The following is a 21,202-nucleotide window of genomic DNA, read 5'->3' as shown; positions in this document are numbered from 1 at the left end:
GCCGCCTCCTGTACCTCTTCCTCTCATTCAGACTCCTTGGACGAGTCGGATGTGTCGTTGTTACTTGCAAAGGAAAGAATAGAGAAGGGTTAGCATATGGATACGAAAATGTTAAGTCACCGCTAACTGAAGAACGAACCTGTCCGGGGAGCCCCATCCGGCAACAGGCCAGCCTTCATCATGGCCGCCAACCGCGACCAGCTCCGGGCAGAAATCAGCTCGCCCCCGGTGATCCGTTGGACCAGATCAACCAAGTGCTCGGGACAAGCCGGTCTGTCATCCAAGCGGTAGTATGACACTGACCAGGTTAGAGAAAAATCGAAGGTCGGGAGATGATCAACCGACTGGACAAAGAAGAACTCCTCCTTCTAGCCTTTGTGGGAGGAGAACAACTTGTCCAGGAATTTGCGGTCGTCCTGGGAACGTATTTGCACATATCCCGGAGCAACCGCACCGACCACGGTGAGAAAGGCGGCCAGTTGGCAATAAGAGTTTAGCGCCAACTGACCAGGCAGCACCCCATAGTAATAGAATAGGAGAGAATGGAAAGGAGAAAGGGGAACTTGAAAGCTACAACAGACAGACTAGTAATGAATCCCCACGTATTCTCCACTAGGAGGATCCGTCACCAGTCGGTCGCCTGCCCGGCGTCAAACGACAGGCGTGCCCAACAACCGCCGAGCATGAAGAAAATCGACCTCGCGAAGCGATGAGCGGCGGCCTACCGGCCAATCAAGGGCATCCAGAAACCCCGACTCCCGGTCCTTGGGAGGGTCGACAAGGGCCATCGCCGGTAGATCACACGCCGCGGCCGCCGCTGGAACCACGGTCGGAGGGCTCGCAGCCCGACCCGAATGGTCATCCGCGGTGGAGAGAGCCGAAGAAGAAGAAGCGGAAGACGAAGATAAAGATGAAGATGACATAAAAGAACGCTGGGAGAGGGAAGAAAGACGCGAATATAAGTGCTATATCGGAGGAGAAACTGACCTGAGAAGGAAACGACGGCCGGAGATGAGCAGAGTTGTCTTGATGGGTAAGAACACCAGCAACCGGAAAAGGAAGGGAGGCTAATGTCTAGAGAAGGTAGAGTGCTGGAGATTCGAAAGTGTGGAAGTTGTAAAGAGGGAAAAGAGAAAGAAAGTCGAGGTATTTATAGGCTTGGATGACCGGCGAGATCGTGACACGTGTCCTCGATCTAACGGAGGAAAAGAGTGACGCGTCTGACGAGACAATTATGAGAAGACGCGTCTCGGAACCTTAACCGGCGGAACTCGAGGAATCGCCATAATTACACTAAGCGACCATACCGCTTCGCAGGACAAGTCGGTAAGGTGCGGGATCAGTTAGGAGGATGGTAAGATACTGACCGGGTACCCGATTAGCCGGGTTAGTGTTACGACGCAAGGCGGGCGGGATGATTGTGTTTCCTTGTTTTCCCGATCTACTTTTTCAGGACATCGCTCGGCTATACCTAAAAAAGTGAGGGGCTGGTGATGGATACCCACAAAACAGACACCCGACTGAGTAGATAAAGCCAGGCGGTCAGGCGTGAGCGTGGTACAACACTTAGCGAAAAAGGGGCAACACCCGTGGCTCCCGGAAGGGCACAGGGGGGTCGTAGCCAGCCGATTCTCATCAGTTGACCACCTAGGAGCCCGACTGCCGGCCCAGATAAAAAGGCCAGTCGGTCTTAGCAAAGCAAGTACATACGACAACCGGTGTGTCCCCGACCGAACGCCTTACAGGATTCGAGCGGGCGACCAGGCTCCGCAGACAGTGCGTTCCAGGCTGGGGACCGTTCAGGAAGTTAGTCAGGCCACCAGGCTATGCGATCGGGACATATTCTCCCGGGTATGGCAGCCCCTCGGAGACACCTCCTCAGTAACCAGGATACTCCCCGACTGAGTACTTCCCTGAGGCGGTTGCAGATATGTTTTACGGAGATTTACTTTCCGCATTTAATGCAAGTAGCTTCCTTTATTACATTAGGCAATTAGGGCGCAATAGTGGTCAATTTCCATAACTGATTCACCCTCATGCGTCAGCCCTACTTTCCTTGTAGATTTTGGCTTTACGTCAACCCTACTTTTCTTGTACGAGTTTTGTATTCTTGTATAAGTACCCCCCCCCGCAGGGATCACCGTGTAAAGGGTTGGAAATCAATTGCTTCTTCGGCTTCTTTTGGCACTCAAGCGGCCGAAGCCCTAAGAAATAATATCGCATTATTCTCTATTTTTCCATCATAAACTCTCGTTTATAGTATTTTACGATAGTGTTGGCCCGCCGAACGGCAACTAAAAGCCGTAAAACCAACAAGAATAAAATATAGTACTAATTATGCCAACTTTGATTGGGATGTGGTTTGAACCTAAGACCTTTCTTATTAAAATCAATGAGTAAGTTAACGGTGAACTAACATAAATTAACGGAGAAGATAATATTTAACGGAAAAGTTAACGGATAATCATATAATTAAGGATAAATTAGGAAATCTCAAGGAAAAATTAAAATCTGATCAATCTGAGCCATTCATTTGATTAAAAAATTTGACTGTAATTTTTTTTACTCATTATAGGTCTGACTCTCTTTGGCTCTTATTAGTATAGTAGATATATATTTGTGCAGGTGTGCCATGCAAATATACATCACCAGTGGATGGATTTTCAATATACACTAAAGTGGAATATGAAATGAGATGTGCAAATGTAACATGTATGCAAAAACAAGAGCTTGATTTTTCCGGCTATGAGGGCGGCGAAGAAGGCTGATGCCACCGTGATTCTTGCAGGGTTTCACTTGACCGTGGAGGCGGAAAGCTTGGACAGGGAGGACCTTCTTCTTCCTGGCTTCCAAACGCGGACCTTCTTCTTCCTGGCTTCCAAACGCAGCTCATCAACCAAATACACTAAAGTTTTTCTTGTGGTTTATACACTAAAGTTTTTCTTGTGGTTTTTTTTTTTTTTTTTTTTTTTTTTTTTTTTTTTTAAATACTACTGACTCTGTTAGCAGCTTATCAACGATACACTAAAGTTTTTTTTAAAAAAAAATAATACTGACTCTGTTAGAATGCAGTATCTGTTTATAACTACTTTCTCATCTGTTTATAACTACTTTCTCAACTTACTGAAGCACAAAGAGTTAATACTGCATCCACTAGGCTTGAACCCACAATCTGCATATGGGAGAGCAACTTGGTACCACTAGATCACAAGGTCATTGGCTGCTACCTAGTTGTTTGACATATATATGTATTGATCACTAATCATGGGGTCACTAATCATGGTAAATATAATGTAACCAAGGTGGTATCCACTATCCATGATATATAACACTTTAAATAAGTACCGAGGTGATGTATTTAGACCTTATTTGGCACACATAAATGACAACGGAAAAACTAAGTTGATAGGTGTAAAAAGATATCAAGAATAAATTGATCTGGAATATTAGAATTTTGATTAAAAAATAATAGATGATGTTATTTTGTATGTAAACTATCAAATAATACGATGGGTGGTCCGCGGTGGTAGGGGCATTGATTCTTTGGGTTGGAAAAAAATTGATAAAGAATTATGAGTGTTTCAAAAGTGAAAAAAAATATGAATAAAAAAAGAAAGAATACTTATTTTGAAATGCTAATGAACAGAGTAGTCTTTTTTGATGGATGTTGCCATTAATTTCTAAATCTAATTGGAAATCGTATTGAAAATTTTATTATAATTCATCATAATAATTAAAATGTATTATGTTAATTAGAGACAAAATTCTTATAATTTTGGACTAAAATTACTTGAATAATTTTTGAATGACGAGGGAAACCCCACAACCCTTTCGAATGTGAGTAAATCCCGCTTTGTGACCCTAGTCGGCAAAAGACCACAGGGAGATAAACCAGTCTAGGTTATCCATAACTGACAGACTTAAATCAAGGAGACAAGGATTTAAACTCGTGACTTTGTGGTTATAAGTGTGGATCATTTACTATCTTGATTGAAGTTATTTAAAAACGACTTCGTTTTAAGCCAAGACGCACAATGCATTGGGGGCTAGGGTGCATAGGACTATAGGAGAGTGGATGAGGTGGGTGGCGGGGTGGGGGTGAGAAAAGCATATTTACCTTAGTAGCTAGAGATATGGACCACCATTTTTTTTATTTTTTAGTTTTGTCAAACCTCATGTGTCCCACTCACCATTCATGCGTGCTGCCCTCCCCTATCATCCAACGGCCACCAACCTATCCGCATTACGCGGAAAGCATCTCCCACTCCCCCAATCCTACGCCTACCTTTCTTCGCCTTTGACTTTTTCCTGTCCCCTGTAGCCTCTACTCCTCTCTTCTTTCTTTATTCTTTTTTCTTTTTTATTTGCTTTCATTTTTATTTTTGGCAGCTTAAACATAATTTTAAATAAATTATTCTTATATTCCCTTGGCAAATTGTCAAGTTACTACCCTTTTTTTTTTAAATTTAATATTTAAACATTGTCCTAACTTGGGCGGCCAAGGGTGTTCATGCGGCAAATTATATCGCGCACCAAGGGCCGCACAATGTATTGTGTGTCCTGACCTAAAATAATATTATTTTGTATTTTTTTAATTTTGTTTTCTGTTTCTATCGTTAACTTAAAAAAAAAAAATTCATATTTTATATGTACAGAATTATATAGTAGAATATACATAAACTCCTAACATAATACACATAATCTAATATAATACATAATACACATAAACTCTTAACATAATACGCATAAACTCTTAAAGTAATACACATAAACACAAGTGTTAAAAAAACTGTAACGAGATTGGACTGATGGAACGGTGTTTGTCGTGTCAACTCCCCACCAATTTACAGAAACGTCGTCGTTTTGACCAGTGCGCACAATGCACAATATATCAATAGGTTCCATGCCCCACTTCTACAATTGTTCAAGTAATTGTTTTCTATTTCTCTGTATCTACAAATAATAAGGTGGCATTTGGTTAAGGACTTGTTCACCTTATTATGAGTTTTGATACTCATTACATATTTGTTTAGCTACTTTTGTTATTCAAATCTTGGATACAAATATTTTAGTAATTACAAACTCATTACCCTTTTACTTTTATACTTTTGAACGATGTAATAAAAAACGATGAAAAAAATGAAATAAATTAAAATGGTAATTGTGATTGCACTAAATATGGAGTTTATATATGTGTGTGTGTGTGCGCGCGCGGGGGGAGTTTTAATATATATATATATATATATATATATATATATATATATATATATATATATATATATATATATATATATATATAGTGTGTGTGTGTGTGTGTACTAAATATGGAGTTTTAATATATATATATTGTGTGTTCCTACCAAAAAATATATATATATATTGTGTGTGTGTGTGTTATATTTTATATATTTATTTATTTTAATTAATTAATTATTTATTTATTTATTTATTTATTGTGATTCCAATTCTTATTACTACCAAACAAAGTGAATCATTTTTTTTTAAGGAAGTGAATTATTCTACTTAAACACATTACCATTACCAAGTATTTGATTCTCATGCATCACCATTTCGATTTCAATGTTTGAACCAAACGCACACTTAAGGGTGTTTGGTAAATAGTTGTTAGCACGTTTTTGAATTTTAACATTTTGGAGCAATAAGTTGTTATAAAAAGTTAATTAATCAAACATCTAATAGTGGTTAAATAAGCTAAAATTGGCTAATAAGCTGACTATATTACTAAACAGAGCTTAAGTGTTTTTATTTTACAAAATAATTTTACTCAAGATTTTTTGTTTTGTGTAAAATATTTTTTTTTTTTTTGAAAGTTACTGGCTCTATTACATTGTAGTATCTGTTCATATACTTTCTCAACCTACTGAAACACAAACGCACACTTAGGAGTTCTATATATGCAGTGTAGCAATTTATTTGATTAATAACTACATGTTGTATGTTGAACCTAACATATTTATTCCTAATCATTAATTTATAACCTAATGAAATGATATAATGTGACTAACCTAATGATAGAATTGAATAAGAATTGGCCATGCCTAATAATAAGAAATGTGGAGTTAAAGAGTAGAACCAAATGCTTATTGTGTGGCCACAATCAACTTATACTAATTGTAAGATGAGCACATTAATTAGTGTGGGGGAACAAATGTTCAACACATCTTTATTAAAGTTAATTAATCATGATGATTGCTTCTTGTTTTAATATTTTGAAAGTGTAAAATTGTATTTGGACTAAATGACGTATTCTTTTTTTTTTTTTTTTTTTTAGTACTATTGACCATATTACATGGGTAAGACAAATTATGTTGTGCAACCGTGTGCACCACAAAACGGCATCGTTTTACTAAAATAAAAAACAAAAATCATTTTTGATTGCTGTTAGTTACGTAAACATATGTTCATAATTTTATAATTTCATATTCTGAATATATAGTTATGAAGTTATGGATGTGTAGTTATGCAATCTTGTGCGTTTGTTTTTTTTTTTTTTTTTTTATTTGGATGGCCCTGATTTGAGTTCATGAGATGACATGGATTGATTTTTTTGTTAAAGTGAGGTAGTAGTGTCTTTTTATTTATTTTTTATTTATTTTTTTTTTAGTGTGAACGCATGTGTAATCCTTGGCCAAATTGGTTTACTATTTTCTTGGATCATCACCGTTGCATTTTGGAGCTGCGATTTCTTCATCATTGATTGAGTGTTCGCCCATGCAAACAAATCAGTATTTTTTATTTATTTTTTCGCTCGTTCTTTTGAGTATAATATTGTCTATATTTGAATGGTCGTGTATATGTACAAATGTCTGAGTAATACAATTGTGCATTCGTGTGTGCTGATTATGCAACCTAGTGTTGTAAGTTGTGCACTATATGCTAGAGAGTTGTGCATTATAGCACATAGTTCAGTGCATCGTAGGACATTGGGATGTCCACTAGGATTTTTTGGCGGGATCTGAATGCACAACAATAAAATTATCGATGCACAACACTCAGTATAGGAATGCACAACATTTTGTATAAGAATGCGTATCTTTTAATAAGACTGATTTACCCTAAATTTATATATTTTAATATTTTAAAGGGATTTGTTTCCTTATGGTCTAGATTAGTCCTCACGTGATCTGGACCTTATACATATAAAAGGTCGTCATCATAACGCTCCCATGGGTAATCACCAGGCTCGAACCCATGACCTCTCACTTGAAAGAGTCACTTCATGTCGCTTGACCACAAGGTCTTTCACAAATGATGTATTCTTTAATTATACTAATTGTCATTATTTTTAATATTTATTTAACTATTTGTGAATTAAGTAATTTTTTAATTTATTTTTTGAAAACTAAGTAATCTTTCTAATATTGTGAACTATTAAAAATTTTATTAATCTATCAAAACATTCAAATTATGGCTTTTGACTATCAATTTAATATAAAAAAATGGCCTTCTGGTCACTTCTCCATTAAAATCCAACTGGACCTTTTAAGCATTTTTTTGGGTGACTACAATATGACATATATGTAGCAGGGTCGTGTTTTAGATTTTTGTAGTACATTTTTGTAAATAAATGAGACCTTACTAAAAGTCAATCATTAGTGTGTGGACTAAGATCTACACAAATTGTGTGGACCATATTTTGTATACTGTAAAATAATGTACATTCAGTACAAAAATAATGTACTTTTAATATATTTAAAATGTACATTGTATTTAGGGGATGTACATTATTTGTGTACTGAATGTACATTATATTGTGTAATGTACATTCAATACACAAATAATGTACATTAAGTATATTAAAAATGTATTATTTGTTATGGTCCACACAGCACTGTGTGGACCAATAATTTGCCACCCAAAGTATAAACATAATCTTTAAAACCAAATCATAAGAATCCTACTAACCTACTATCTCCAATGTTCAAACAAGCAGAAAAATAAAATTAAAAAAAAAATATCTTGAAATTAACTACTATACCTGGCTAGTGACTACCTACTAGGTTGCCGGTATCATTTGGAATGCAAGTAAAACGATATGTTAGGGGGAAAAAATCAATTTCTCAGGCAGTATTGGTGGTGAACTGGTGAATGGTACATGTTTCAAGTTATCTCTACAGATTCAACGCTTGAGACATCATTTGTGCCGCTGGGGAAAGATAACGGTTTTGCAATGCGGCATACTCAATTACTTATGTCCTAGTTATTAGGAGAGAGAAGCGATTTGGGAAAAAAACTGATGAGTTTCTGGATTACTTGCAATTCTTTTTATTTCTTAAGTAGCTAGATTAAAAATAAATATTGAGTTCTCTAAAAATTGAGGGCCTGTGCTCTTGAACGTTTTGCACACCCTAAAATCCGGCCCTGATATTTGCTCAGCATGATTATGTGACCTTCCATTTGGAATGGTAACAATAATGTTATCAAACGACAAGGTACTTGGTTAGTTGTATGCCATGTGAGTAGGTATGGCAATTTCAATCTGCCCCGCGGATATCCACCCGAACCCACCCCGCATGGATCGGGTTTTTTTGGGTGATGGTGGGTGGTGGGTCGGGGTGGGTCTTAAAAAAGTAAACCTGCGGTGGGTCGGGTTGGATTCAGGTTCTATGTACAAAACCTGCCTAGAACCCGACCCGACCCACCATGTGTGTATGTGTGTGTGTGTGTGTGTGTGTCTGTGTGTGTATATATATATATATATATATATATATATATATATATATATATATATATATATATATATATATATATATATATATATATATATATATATATATATATATATATATATAATAGTAAAATAAGTACTAGTATGTAGTTATTTATAAAAGTTTATATAACTTCGTGTATCTTTTTACTATTTTTATATCTAAACTACTAAGTTTATTTTAAAAAATAAACAATTTTGTTATTATATTTAAATATTTTTATTATTTTATGTTTTAGTATCACTAATGAATTTTATTATTTTATTATGTATAAATAATTTAAATATTATGCTTTGGAAACAATAATAAGATGATAAGTGGTGGGTAACCGTAGTGGGCACCCGCACCCGGTGGGGGTGAGATGAGTTTTGAAAAAGTCCACCCGATACGGATTAGAGGTGGGGATGGGTGGAGAAAATATAAGATGTGTCGGGTGATAGATGTAGCCCTTTCCGACCCATTGCCATCCTTACATGTGAGTCAATATAAAAATATATGGAGGGTAACTTTATATATATATATATATATATATATATATATATATATATATATATATATATTCAACTAGTCAAGTTTGAAAATAAATATATGTGAAATAAAAAACAAAAGGAATAGAGGACCATTCCATATATTTTGACAAAGAGACATGCCTAGTAAGTGAATGAGCATTCACAAATCATTTAACAAAAGAGAAATTTAATTATTTTTTGGTGCAAAAAAAAAAGATTTAAATTACGAAACTCTCTAAACAAAATTTTAATATCTCTCAACATCAAACAGAAAGAATATACGATTAGCATTATCACCCTTCTCTACCTTCCCAATTGCCATGATCGAGTTACGTCTATTACCGATTTTATAGCTCAAAGTACCTGCTAGGTCCTTGTACTGTAGCGTTTTGTTCATTTTAGTCCTTGTACTTTAATTTTGTTCAATTTAATTCCTGTACTTTAAAATTTAGAACAATTAAGGACAAAACATAACACCGTTTATTTTTTCTGTTAAGTTTGCTCACGTGGCGTTCGATTTGCCATGTCAAATTTTGTGATATGGTATTGCCATGTCAACTTTTGTGGTGTGGCATAAAACAATATTATTTTTGGACAAAATCTGACATGACAAATCGAACGTCATGTGGGCAAACTTAACGTTAAAAATAAACGGTGTTAAATTTTGTCCTTAATTGTTCTAAATTTTAAAGTACAAGGATTGAATTGAACAAAATTAAGGTACAGGGACTAAAATGAACAAAATGTTATAGTACAAGGACCTAGCAGCTACTTTAACCGATTTTATAGTAGGAATAAATATAAATATAAAAAATATATCATTTCAGATTACTATAAATAACTAATGAATATAAATAATTTTGGAGGTTGAAAATAATATTTATGGGAGTAATATCTACTATACTAATAAGAGCCCAAGAGAGTTAGGCCTATAATTGGTAGAAAAAATTGCGGTCACAGATTTTAATCAAATGAATGGCTCAGATTGATTAAAAGATTGATCAGATTTAAATTTTACACTAAATTTCCTAAAATACCCATACACCGTTACTAATTCCGTTAAAATTTTAAGAATTGCCGTTAGTTCACCGTTAACTTACTCATTGATTTCAATAAAAAAAAAAAAAAAAAAAAGGTCTTAGGTTCGAACCTCATCCCAATCAAAGTTGGCATAATTAATACTCTATTTTACTCTTATTAAATTACTAGTTTTTTACGCGCATTGCGCGATTGGGATAATGTCTAATACTTTTTTGTTAAATAAGTACTTTAAAGTATATTAAGGCAGGATTATATTAAAATTGTTCATTCATAGATAATTGAAGGTTGAATTTGCGTATTTAAATAGGTAATTCTTCTCCCAAAGGTTGAGTCCCCAATCCCAATGGCCTCCCACACTCCGACCCGACAGAGCATTGTTGGAAGTTGTAAATCACGGTGACTCATTGGTTCAGCAGACAGGGCCAAATGCTGATACGCACAAGGAATCTGCCAATTTTGGACATAATTCCCGCATTGCCGCCGCCAAGGTTCAAACCTTGGTCTCTTCTCCCAAATACTACCCACTAAACCATTGAGCTAAGCCCGTGCGAGTTAAATAGGTAATTCTAAGTTTACAAATGCAAGATAATATAGTCATTGATTATAATTGTCAATAAAATAATTGTATAGGTATACTTGAAACCAAATACGGGACATAAGGGAGAACAAATAAAAATTAGGGCATAAAATATTAAATATATACTAATATTGTTTGAGGAGATTCCGACATTAGGATTTATGGTTAAGTTCTATTAAGACTTTAATATTAGAATTAGATTAATGGTGTAGTTATAATTCTATATTAGACTTTAATATTAGAATTAGACTAACAGTGAATTAACGGAAAAGTTAAATGGATAATCATATAATTAAGGATAAATTAGAAAATCTTAAAAGAAAAAAATTAAAACCTGAACAATATGAACCATTCATTTGATTTAATAATTTGACGGTCATTTTTTCTACTCAATGTTAATAATTAAATAAATTCGCTAGTCAAATCCGCTAGTATAATCCGCTAACGCTAACTGCTAACTGCTGATTGCCAAACAAGGACATTGCGAGGTAGTTCTCACTTCAATTTGTTGTGTGATTTGAATACTCTCTTTGTCACAAAATCTCTCAAGTAGTTAATATGGTTGGCTTTATTAATTATATTTTTTTTAATTTTTTCATGGTATTAATAAAATACTTGATAAATAAATATATAGCATTATTTTGTATTATAACTTTGATATTTAATTAGAAAAATAGTGCACAAAAAAGATAATAGACAATGTAGTGAATATAATCAATTGATGAATTTGAATGTAAAAATTTGTACATTTGAGAAAAATAAAGACAATATAACTAATGAAAATATTTCTTTTAATTAATTTATTGATAATTAATAATTTTTTTCACTGAATAAAGACATTGTAAGGACAATGTAGCGAATATAATCAATTAATAAATTTGAATATAAAGAATTTTTATATTGAAAAAAAATAAAGACAATATAACTAATAAAATTATTTCTCTTATTTAATTTATTGATAATGAATAATTTTTTTTTGAATAAAGGCATTGAGGACACATAATTCTAAATTAAAGAAATGCATATGTATTATTATTTTTTTTTTGTAACTACTAAATTATTATTTAGATAATTTAATAAGAGTAAAATAGAGTACTAATTATGCCAACTTTGATTGGGATGAGGTTCGAACCTAAGACTTTTTTTTTTTTTTTTTTTTTTTATTGAAATCAATGAGTAAGTTAACGGTGAACTAACGGCTATTCTTAAAATTTTAACGAAATTAGTAACGGTGTGTGGGTATTTTAAGAAATTTTAGTGTAAAATTTAAATCTGATCAATCTTTTAATCAATCTGAGCCATTCATTTGATTAAAATCTGTGACCGCCATTTTTTCTACCCATTATAGGCCTAACTCTCTTGGGCTCTTATTAGTATAGTAGATAGTAGATATATAAATAATAATTTAGTAGTTACAACAAAAAATAATACATATGCATTTCTTTAATTTAGAATTATGTGTCCACAATGCCTTTATTCAAAAAAAAAAAAAATTATTCATTATCAATAAATTAAATAAGAGAATTAATTTTATTAGTTATATTGTCTTTATTTTTCTTCAATGTAAAAATTCTTTATATTCTTTTTTTTTTGAAAGTTACTGGCTCTATTACATTGTAGTATCTGTTCATATACTTTCTCAACCTACTGAAACACAAAGAACCTATAACGCCTCCACTGAGGCTTGAACTCATAATCTTCCAAATGGAAGTCCAACCCGGGTACCATTGGACCACATAGTCCTGGTAAAAATTCTTTATATTCAAATTTATTAATTGATTATATTCGCTACATTGTCCTTACAATGTCTTTATTCAGTGAAAAAAAATTATTAATTATCAATAAATTAATTAAAAGAAATATTTTCATTAGTTAAATTGTCTTTATTTTTTTCAAATGTAAAAATTTTTACATTCAAATTCATCAATTGATTATATTCACTACATTATCTATTATGTTTTTTGTGCACTATTTTTCTAATTAAATATCAAAGTTATAATACAAAATAATACTATATATTTATTTACTAAGTATTTTATTAATACCATGAAAAAATTAAAAAAAATATAATTAATAAAGCCAACCATATTAACTACTTTGAGAGATTTTGTGACAAAGAGAGTATTCAAATCACACAACAAATTGAAGTGAGAACTACCTCGCAATGTCTTTGTTTGACAATCAGCCGTTAGCGGATTATACTAGCGGATTTTACCAGCGAATTTATTTAATTATTAACATTGGGTAGAAAAAAATGACCGCCAAATTATTAAATCAAATGAATGGTTTATATTGTTCAGGTTATAATTTTTTTCTTTTAAGATTTTCTAATTTATCCTTAATTATATGATTATCCATTTAACTTTTCCGTTAATTCACCGTTAGTCTAATTCTAATACTAAAATCTAATATAGAATTATAACTACACCATTAATCTAATTCTAATATTAAAGTATTAATAGAACTTAACCACAAATTCTAATGTCGGAATCTCCTCAAACAATATTAGTATATATTTAATATTTTATGCCCTAATTTTTATGTGTTCTCCCTTATGTCCTGTATTTGGTTTCAATTATACCTATACAATTATTTTATTGACAATTATAATCAATCATGATTATATTATCTTGCATTTGTAAACTGAGAATTACCTATTTAACCCGCACGGGCTTAGCTCAATGGTTTAGTGGGTAGTATTTGGGAGAAGAGACCAACGTTTGAACCTCGGCGGCGGCAGTGCGAGAGTTATGTCCAAAGTGGGCAGATTCCTTGTGCGTATCAGCATTTGGCCCTGTCTACTGAACCATTGAGTCACCATGATTTACAACTTCCCACAATGCTCTATCGGGCCGGAGTGTGGGGGGCCCTTGGGGTTGAGGACTCGACCTTTGGGAGAAGAATTACCTATTTAAATACGCAAATTCAACCTTCAATTATCTATGTATGAACAATTTCAATATAATCCTGCCTTAATATACTTTTGAAGTACTTATTTAAAAAAAAAAAAAACATTGGGCATTATCTCAATTGCGCAATGCGCGTAAAAAACTAGTTATTGAAATAAATGACCCCGGTTCCACCAAGCACCAACAACTGTTCCACTTGCGTGGTCACGTATCCCAAGGCCCCCATCTACTTCACCACTTCTTTCGCACACTTCGCCTACTCACTCTCTCTCTCTCTCTCTCCTTCAACACTTCCATTTGCTTTCTCTCACTACCTTCCATTTCCTCCCATCTCAGCTGCAGTAAAAATCTAGCGAAAGTTCGGATACTTGGGCCGGCGATTCCTCAGAAAGAGTCTCAATTCTTTTTCCGATTTGGTATTTTCGGATTGATATCTTCTTTACCCTTTTATGTTGCTTTGTTTCTCTTTCCTGCTGTGTTTTTGTGCTGGATTTAGTTTTTCGTTTTCTGGGTCAGCTCAAATGGCATGCTTTATGTTAATTCCGTATGCAGAGAAGATACCTGAGGATTTTTAGGCCAGTTTTCTTGCTGTTATGTATCAAGATCTTGTCTTTTTGAGATACCCAATCGATTTGTATATTTGGCTTGGGATGGTTATATGTTTTTCTTGATTTGATCCTCTGGTTTTCATATTTCTCAATGTTTTTGTTGAGTTGTGAAAAAATTGTATCTTTCCTAGGTTTTATGGTTCCCTTGTTAGTCATGCTTCTTTATCATTTTTAGTACTGTTTTTTTTGGTGTAATTGAGTACATGTAAAAGATTTTGTAATAAATATTGTGGGTGGGAGTTAATAATAAATGCTGATCTGGGGTTTCTATGCTATGTTGCTTTTGACAAATTGTTACAACTTTAAGTAGTGCTGTTCTGGATTTAAAAAAAAAAAAAAAATTCACAGATTGATTTTTGGGCTAAACAGGCAGCCTTGGGTGGGTGGATACACATATTGAAGTCTGCTGGAGTTATCATCATGCCGTGGGCGCTCTCGTCTGTGTATTACTGTGGGAAGTGTGTGCGAATGGTTGTGTTCTTTCTCATGATTCTGTAAAATTGGTTGTATTTGGTCAGTATCTCATTACCATTTGAAATTATCTTAAAAGAGATTCATAAGACTCTTCAATTAAAGAACGCTGGAAAAGATACATTTCTATTTTCTAATGGTTCTAGTTTTTTGTTTTTGGGATTATGATGATTTAACAATGTTGGTGTTACAATACCTTTTCTTTTCTGTATGTCTATTTCAGAGGGTTTTGATTGTAGTGAAAAAGGGTCTGAGTCTAAAATCTGTTGGAGGAGTGAGAATGTACATTGCTTTTACACTAAAGAGATACAGAGCAGTCAAGGAAGTTGGACAGTTTAAAATGTGTGTTGGGAACATCGTTTATGACCAATTGATGCAAGTTTGTCAGGTAAGTGTGTTTCTCGTTTGAGATTTTCAATCTTCTATAAGTTGCTTGTTATAACTTTGCGGTTGTAATGGTATTATGCTCATATTAGAGTTAGTAAATGGTAGGTAGATGCTAATATCAGCATCTATAGGTCCATATTTACCAATTTATATAATTCAACATATTTTTGAAATTAGAGTTTCAAAGGAAGTCTTTGTTTCTATAGCTCTAGTCCATATTTGCCTAGACGGCTTCCCTGTCGTCTTTTTTTGACCTTAATTTCTTAAAATGCCTTTATACTTAAACCAAAAATTCCGCTTCTTCATACTTTTCATTATCTTTAATTCTTGTCGAAATGTTAGTTAGGCTAACTGTCTGACATATTTGGGCCCTCTGCAAATGGGATTCACTGAATTTCATGTTATAAAAACTGTGATTTTTAATCTGTATCTGCGCATTATTTTAGTAAATATCCACAACTTTGTCCACTTTACCCCAACCTGTTCATGTGACAAAGGCTTTTGGGAAAGCATTAGCTTAAACTCGGTGATTTGTTGTTTACAGGCTGAGTATTTCCGTCAGTTGCTCAAACCTGTTACGTAGTGTTGCTTCTTTGGACGCTTGGGGAAGGTGGGATTTTTCTACTTCTTTTTGTGGTGGAGTTCTGGAAGAAGTAATCAAGTGATCAATGCAGTAGCTGCCGGTTTGTATGGGATTTGTTTGCTGCTTCTTTTACGATGGACGCACCCCAGACATTTTAGCTTTTAGTTCTGTTATTCAAAACCTTCCTTCTATATTCAAAACCTTTCTTCAACACATATTTGCGTCTCCGTGACTCATGCAGAGTAACCAACCGTTCTTACCTCAAAAGACTATGCTGCCCCTTGCAGACGGAGTAGGTAGTGCCTATAATTACGATGCTTCTGCTACATCTTTTTTGGATACGATGGCCGTATCTCCAGGCTACAATCCCGCTCTGCCCTCCCAGAATGTCAAATTGCAGCTTTCCGAGGCTTGCCCCAAGAATTTCATCATCTTTGATCAGACGGATTATAGAAGCCAGATCATGTTCCACCCTGCAATGGCCTCCAATTTTTACCCTCATCTAAACATCAATGCATCTCCTTTTTATGAAAATGGTATGGAGAAAATAAACGCCAACAATGAGGATCGAGAAATTTCATCTCAACGAGAAGATTCAGATGACATTGATGCATTGATGGATTTGATGAGCTTTGAAGAGGAGAGTTACATGGAAAGTGAGGACGAAGAACTTAGCACAGCACGCACCGATGCAAACTATGGTAGTAGTTCACCCGATTCTTGCTCGAATTACCCGTGCCACAAGAGGTCCTCTGTCAGTGGTGAAAGCTGCAGCAAAAGAAAGAAACTGAGGAAAATGGTGAAGACGTTAAGAGGAATTGTTCCTGGTGCAAACGGGATGAATACCGTGGCCGTCCTCGACGAAACTGTTAGGTATCTGAAATCGCTCAAGGTTGAAGTGCAGAAACTAGGAATAAAGAATTTACGGAGCTAAGCCACAACACACCTGTTCAATAATATGATGAAACAGAGTTCCTTCACTACTCTTTAGAATGTCTGGCTTGGCTAATTATGCATCTTTGGTTTCAGTTTCATTGTGGGGAATTCGGGATTACTTTAATGCTTTTGCTGTGACTCATATGCCACTTCGGTGCAAAGGCAAACTCCAAGGACGAGATCTACTGTGCTAGTGTTTTCTTTCTATATTGTCTGATGACACCAGGTATTATGTTAGTCTAACCTGTTCTAAGTTAACTATTGGCTGCTGTTTTCTATTATCTTCTGTAACTGCAAATGTTGTTTTCTACTGGCTTTTTACTGTTTCCACTATCCGACAATAATGACAGTATATTATTTGGGCTTTTGCCATTTGTGCTCCAATCACATGTGCAAAAGTTTCATACTTTATTTCAACAACGGATTCCGTCTCTCATTTGGTTAAAACATTCCTGTTTGTCTATGGCTAGAACAATGTTTTAGAACATTTGACAGAATCCTGTCTTTAAGGTTGTTTTTGTTACTTCAAAACCATAATGACATCTATTATCTGACAGTAAATAAAATTTCTAAGATTCCCACAAATAAAAGCAAGAAATAGTGAACAACACTGGAAACCACAGCCTAGAAACAGAACATCCAAGGGAGAACATGAAACCCAAAGATGATAACTTGGGGGGTCTAGAAACAGTCAAATTTGCAATCACCATAGCTGGGATCAGATACACCGATAACGCCAGAGTTCTTGAAGTTGCAGTTCCAGTCGTTTCTCCCTGCTTTCTGGTAGTAAAGGTTCATGGCAAAGGAAGCATGGTTGATGAGGCTGTTGGGGTAATAGCAAGGGCCACCAGATTGGACAGCAGAGCAGTTCACCAGGTTACATGCATAGCTCATGTTGTCCACCAGTTGCTGGTAAGATGCTGATGGCTTTGGAATGCACCATGATTTCTCCTAATTTAAATCATAAAAAAACAATTCTCATCTTTTTTAAGGAAAACCCATAGCCACTACCCGAGAGAGTCTACATTAAGTAAAATCTTGCCTTGTGGCCCTAATCAAGAAAGGACCACAAATAGGTTAACCAGCAAGTAGCTAACCGGCTTAAATAAAAAAGGCTAATAAGCCACTCCTATTGAATAAACCCCACCTTGTGGCCCTAATTAGCAAAGGGCCACAAAGTGGTTAACCAGCCCGTAGCTGACTGGCTCAAATAAAAAAATGCTAATAGGCCATCCCATTTGGGAGTCGAAACTTGTAACCTTGTGGTTACCAAGTCTTGTTTGACCAATTTGGTTGAGATTCCCCGCATAATTATCATTTTTCATTGTATAAATTGTGATCAACTTACCTGGCTAGGAGATGGGGCAGGTGGCTCTGCCTTTCTAGGGTCTGTACACTTCACCTGTTCAACTTTCTCTGCATTTTCATGTCCTGTAAGACCACCTGAGATGACATGGAAAATGCAGTAAATATCACTTGCTTAACAATGAAGATGCACATTGGAAAAGAGGGTAAAAATAAACCATAAAAAAGTTACCTGATTCTGAGGGTGGAACAAGGAAGAATAGGCAGAGAATGGCAAAAGAAAGGAAAGAGTGAGCCATGGAGGTAAAAATATATATTGGCAGGATCAAAAGCTTACTAGTTTGTTCTTGGGAATCAACAATGGAGGAATAACTTATATATAGAGTGCATTTGGGAGTTATGGAATATCAAAAGTTTAGGAACTTCATTATCATCATAAATAAATAATTAAATAAATAATTATGTTGATTATGAAGTTCCTAAAAAGGAGTTGAGGAAATGAGAAGTTTAGAAAAAAAAAGAAAATCCAAGGTGAAAGTGGGAAAAAAAATGCATACATTGAATCAAACTTAATGTTATACTTTTATAATTTTTTTAAAATAAAAATATAAACGTTAAACAAGATTTTAACTACGCGTTAAGTAGGAAAAATGGTAATGCTATGGCCCGCTTGAGCTTATCTCACTGGTTTAGTAGGCAGTATTTGGGAGAAGAGATCAAGGTTCGAACCTCGACAGTGGCAGTGTCGGGATTATCTTTAAAGTGGGTGCATAAGCATTTGGCCGACATTGTCTGCTGAACTATTGAATCACCGTTTTTTCTTAAACCCTAAAATCGGATAAAAATGAAAAGACAATTAAAGTGAATAATAAGCAAAAAGAATTTATTGGGGAGAAGAGTAATTCACAAAATTAATTTGAGTAATAATTATCGATCCATAATCGAGAATTAACAAATTGCAACAATTATGTTATGTTTCTAATGTATAAGTATTTACTATCTCCACACCAAAAGTATTATCCATTTTGATTAGACACAAAAATTTAAATGATTATTGTACATTTTTATTTATTCATAATAATTGTATTATAATTTTTTTCTTATAAAAAATCTTATTATTATTATTATTATTATTATTATTATTATTATTATTATTATTATTATTATTATTTTAAAGTGAGTCATTGTTATTACATATATCCCACTTTTTATTGTTTTGATTGATTTTGAAAAAGAAAAAAGTAGGCTATTGATTTTATTTCTTTTCTTTTATTTTTCAATAAAATATAATGACATATGAGAAAGGGTATTTTGAGTGATGAAATAATATATATTGTTGCATTTAAGGTGTTGCCAATTTTCGTGGGACATTGCAATTTCCAAGGACATCAATTTTTTCCCAAATTACTCGAGTCCAAATATTCACAATTTACATACTAAATGTTGACAATTTATCTTTTAAAAATTCACAATTTGTATACTACAAACATACAATGTTAACATATATGTAATTGATTACCTTGTTTTGTATTCACAAGATCCCTTCAAATACTGCAGTCACACAATATTAACAGATTAGGATTTGATGGCCCTATATTGTATTCATAAATTTCTTTCTACAATATTATTTGGTTTGACTTAGAAATACAATTTATATTATAGAAGTCATAATTTCAATACTAAAAGTACACAATTTAGAACTAGAGTCCACCTTGCAAGGTGGACCCTGGTCCATGGTATAACAAGTCCAATTTTTGGACACAAGGAGAATATATGATAATTTTTTGGGGTTAAATATAATAATTAGCCAAGGATTTTCGGTCCAATGGCATTAAGTTGCTCCCTTATATGGGAGGCTGTGGGTTCGAGCCTCAGTGGAAGTGATTGAGAAAGTCAGTAGTATTAACAATATAAAATGTTACAATATCTTCATATTTGGCCTTAGATTTATAGATGACAATATACTTTTAGTCTTTTTTTTTTTTTTTTTTAAATTAGAATATCCTCATTTGGTCATAGTATTATTGTGGCATGATCATTTTTAGTCCTCCATCAACAAAATCGTTGAAATATCGTTAAATACAAACACATTTCAATTTTTTTTTTAATACAAAGTAGGTTGAACCGCTATATTTTTTACATTTATTTTTTTTGAAACATTCATAATTAAAGACCGAAATGTCATTGTATTTAACGATATTTAAACTGTTTTGTTGATAAAGAACAAAAAATAGTCATGCCACAATAATACTATGACTTAAAGTAAATGTTCTAATAAAAAAAGACTTAAAGTGAACTGATACCTATAAATCTAGGACAAAAAATGAAATTAACAATGAAATTTGCCACAATGATACTATTACTTAAAGTAAATGTTCTAATAAAAAAAGACTTAAAGTGAACTGATACGGACAAAAAATGAAATTAACAATGAAATTAACACTTTTAAATAATATCTCATCCAAAATTTAGTGGGATAAACTCTTACCGTCATGTAAATCACGGTGACTCAATGAGTTAGTAGACAGGGCCAAATGCCGGTGTGCACAAAGAATCTGCCCACTTTGGACATAATTTCAACACTGCCGTTGCCGAGGCTCAAACATTGGTCTCTTATCCCAAATACTGTCCACTAAATCATTGAGCTAAGCCCGCGCGGGTCTAGTGGGATAAACTACTCTATTTCATATTAAGAGGACCTCGAGTCTTCCTACCTCTATATAAATTAAACTAGACTAGGATACCTTTTTTTTGTTTAAACTCTTTTATTTATTTATGTATTTATTTATCTATTCATTTATTTATTTATTTGTAATAGTATAAATCATTTTAAATTCAAGTTTTGATCACATCAAATATTAATTGATATTTCTCTCGACACTTATTTTTTAATTTATATAAGGTTCATATTTGAAACTTTATTATGAATGAAATGATATTTTTTTTTAATTTTTTTAAACTTCATTTCTTGAATCATAAATTGTTGATTTCAATTGTTAAATTTTCCCATATCAAGAAAATCTCAAAATTTACTAACTCGACAACATTTTCATTTTCATGGGTAGGATGTGAGCGCGTGTGTTAATAACAAATATATTAATAATTGTGAGAAATTAGAGATGGAATTGCTAAAGTCTTTAAGCATGT

At 33.8% G+C, this 21,202-nt stretch overlaps 2 protein-coding genes across 3 annotated transcripts; one reads left to right on the top strand and one right to left on the bottom strand.

Moving 5' to 3' along the window:
* Positions 1 to 13,993: 13,993 nt before the first annotated feature.
* On the top strand, positions 13,994 to 17,134 carry LOC109183698 (transcription factor bHLH144). Of its 2 annotated transcripts, XM_019333756.1 has the most exons (5): positions 13,994 to 14,181; positions 14,743 to 14,886; positions 15,068 to 15,232; positions 15,776 to 16,786; positions 16,825 to 17,134. In XM_019333756.1, exon 4 carries the CDS (start codon positions 16,050 to 16,052, stop codon positions 16,746 to 16,748), a length of 699 nt encoding a protein of 232 aa, XP_019189301.1. In that variant the 5' UTR covers positions 13,994 to 14,181; positions 14,743 to 14,886; positions 15,068 to 15,232; positions 15,776 to 16,049; the 3' UTR covers positions 16,749 to 16,786; positions 16,825 to 17,134. The 2 variants fall into 2 exon arrangements, with proteins under 2 accessions (XP_019189301.1, XP_019189300.1); XM_019333755.1 differs by having other exon boundaries at positions 15,776 to 17,134.
* Positions 17,135 to 17,262: 128 nt separating this feature from the next.
* On the bottom strand, positions 17,263 to 18,492 carry LOC109183699 (major pollen allergen Ole e 10-like). Its single transcript, XM_019333757.1, has 3 exons — positions 18,288 to 18,492; positions 18,099 to 18,193; positions 17,263 to 17,698 (listed from the first exon to the last, which is right to left on the bottom strand). The coding sequence occupies exons 1-3, from the start codon at positions 18,352 to 18,354 to the stop codon at positions 17,432 to 17,434; spliced, it is 429 nt and encodes a 142-aa protein (XP_019189302.1). The 5' UTR covers positions 18,355 to 18,492; the 3' UTR covers positions 17,263 to 17,431.
* Positions 18,493 to 21,202: the final 2,710 nt, after the last annotated feature.

This window comes from Ipomoea nil, unplaced genomic scaffold (assembly GCF_001879475.1).
Source record: "Ipomoea nil cultivar Tokyo-kokei standard unplaced genomic scaffold, Asagao_1.1 scaffold1149, whole genome shotgun sequence".
Taxonomy (NCBI): domain Eukaryota; kingdom Viridiplantae; phylum Streptophyta; class Magnoliopsida; order Solanales; family Convolvulaceae; genus Ipomoea; species Ipomoea nil.
This window is presented reverse-complemented; position numbering and strand designations above follow the sequence as displayed.

Coding starts and splice junctions, on each gene's coding strand:
- LOC109183698 (XM_019333756.1), top strand. CDS start 16,050: ATGCAGAGTAACCAACCGTTCTTACCTCAAAAGACTATGCTGCCCCTT.
- LOC109183699 (XM_019333757.1), bottom strand. CDS start 18,354: ATGGCTCACTCTTTCCTTTCTTTTGCCATTCTCTGCCTATTCTTCCTT. Junction 18,194..18,287: donor TGTTCCACCCTCAGAATCAG/GTAACTTTTTTA, acceptor ATGTCATCTCAG/GTGGTCTTACAGGACATGAA. Junction 17,699..18,098: donor CTGCCCCATCTCCTAGCCAG/GTAAGTTGATCA, acceptor TTAAATTAGGAG/AAATCATGGTGCATTCCAAA.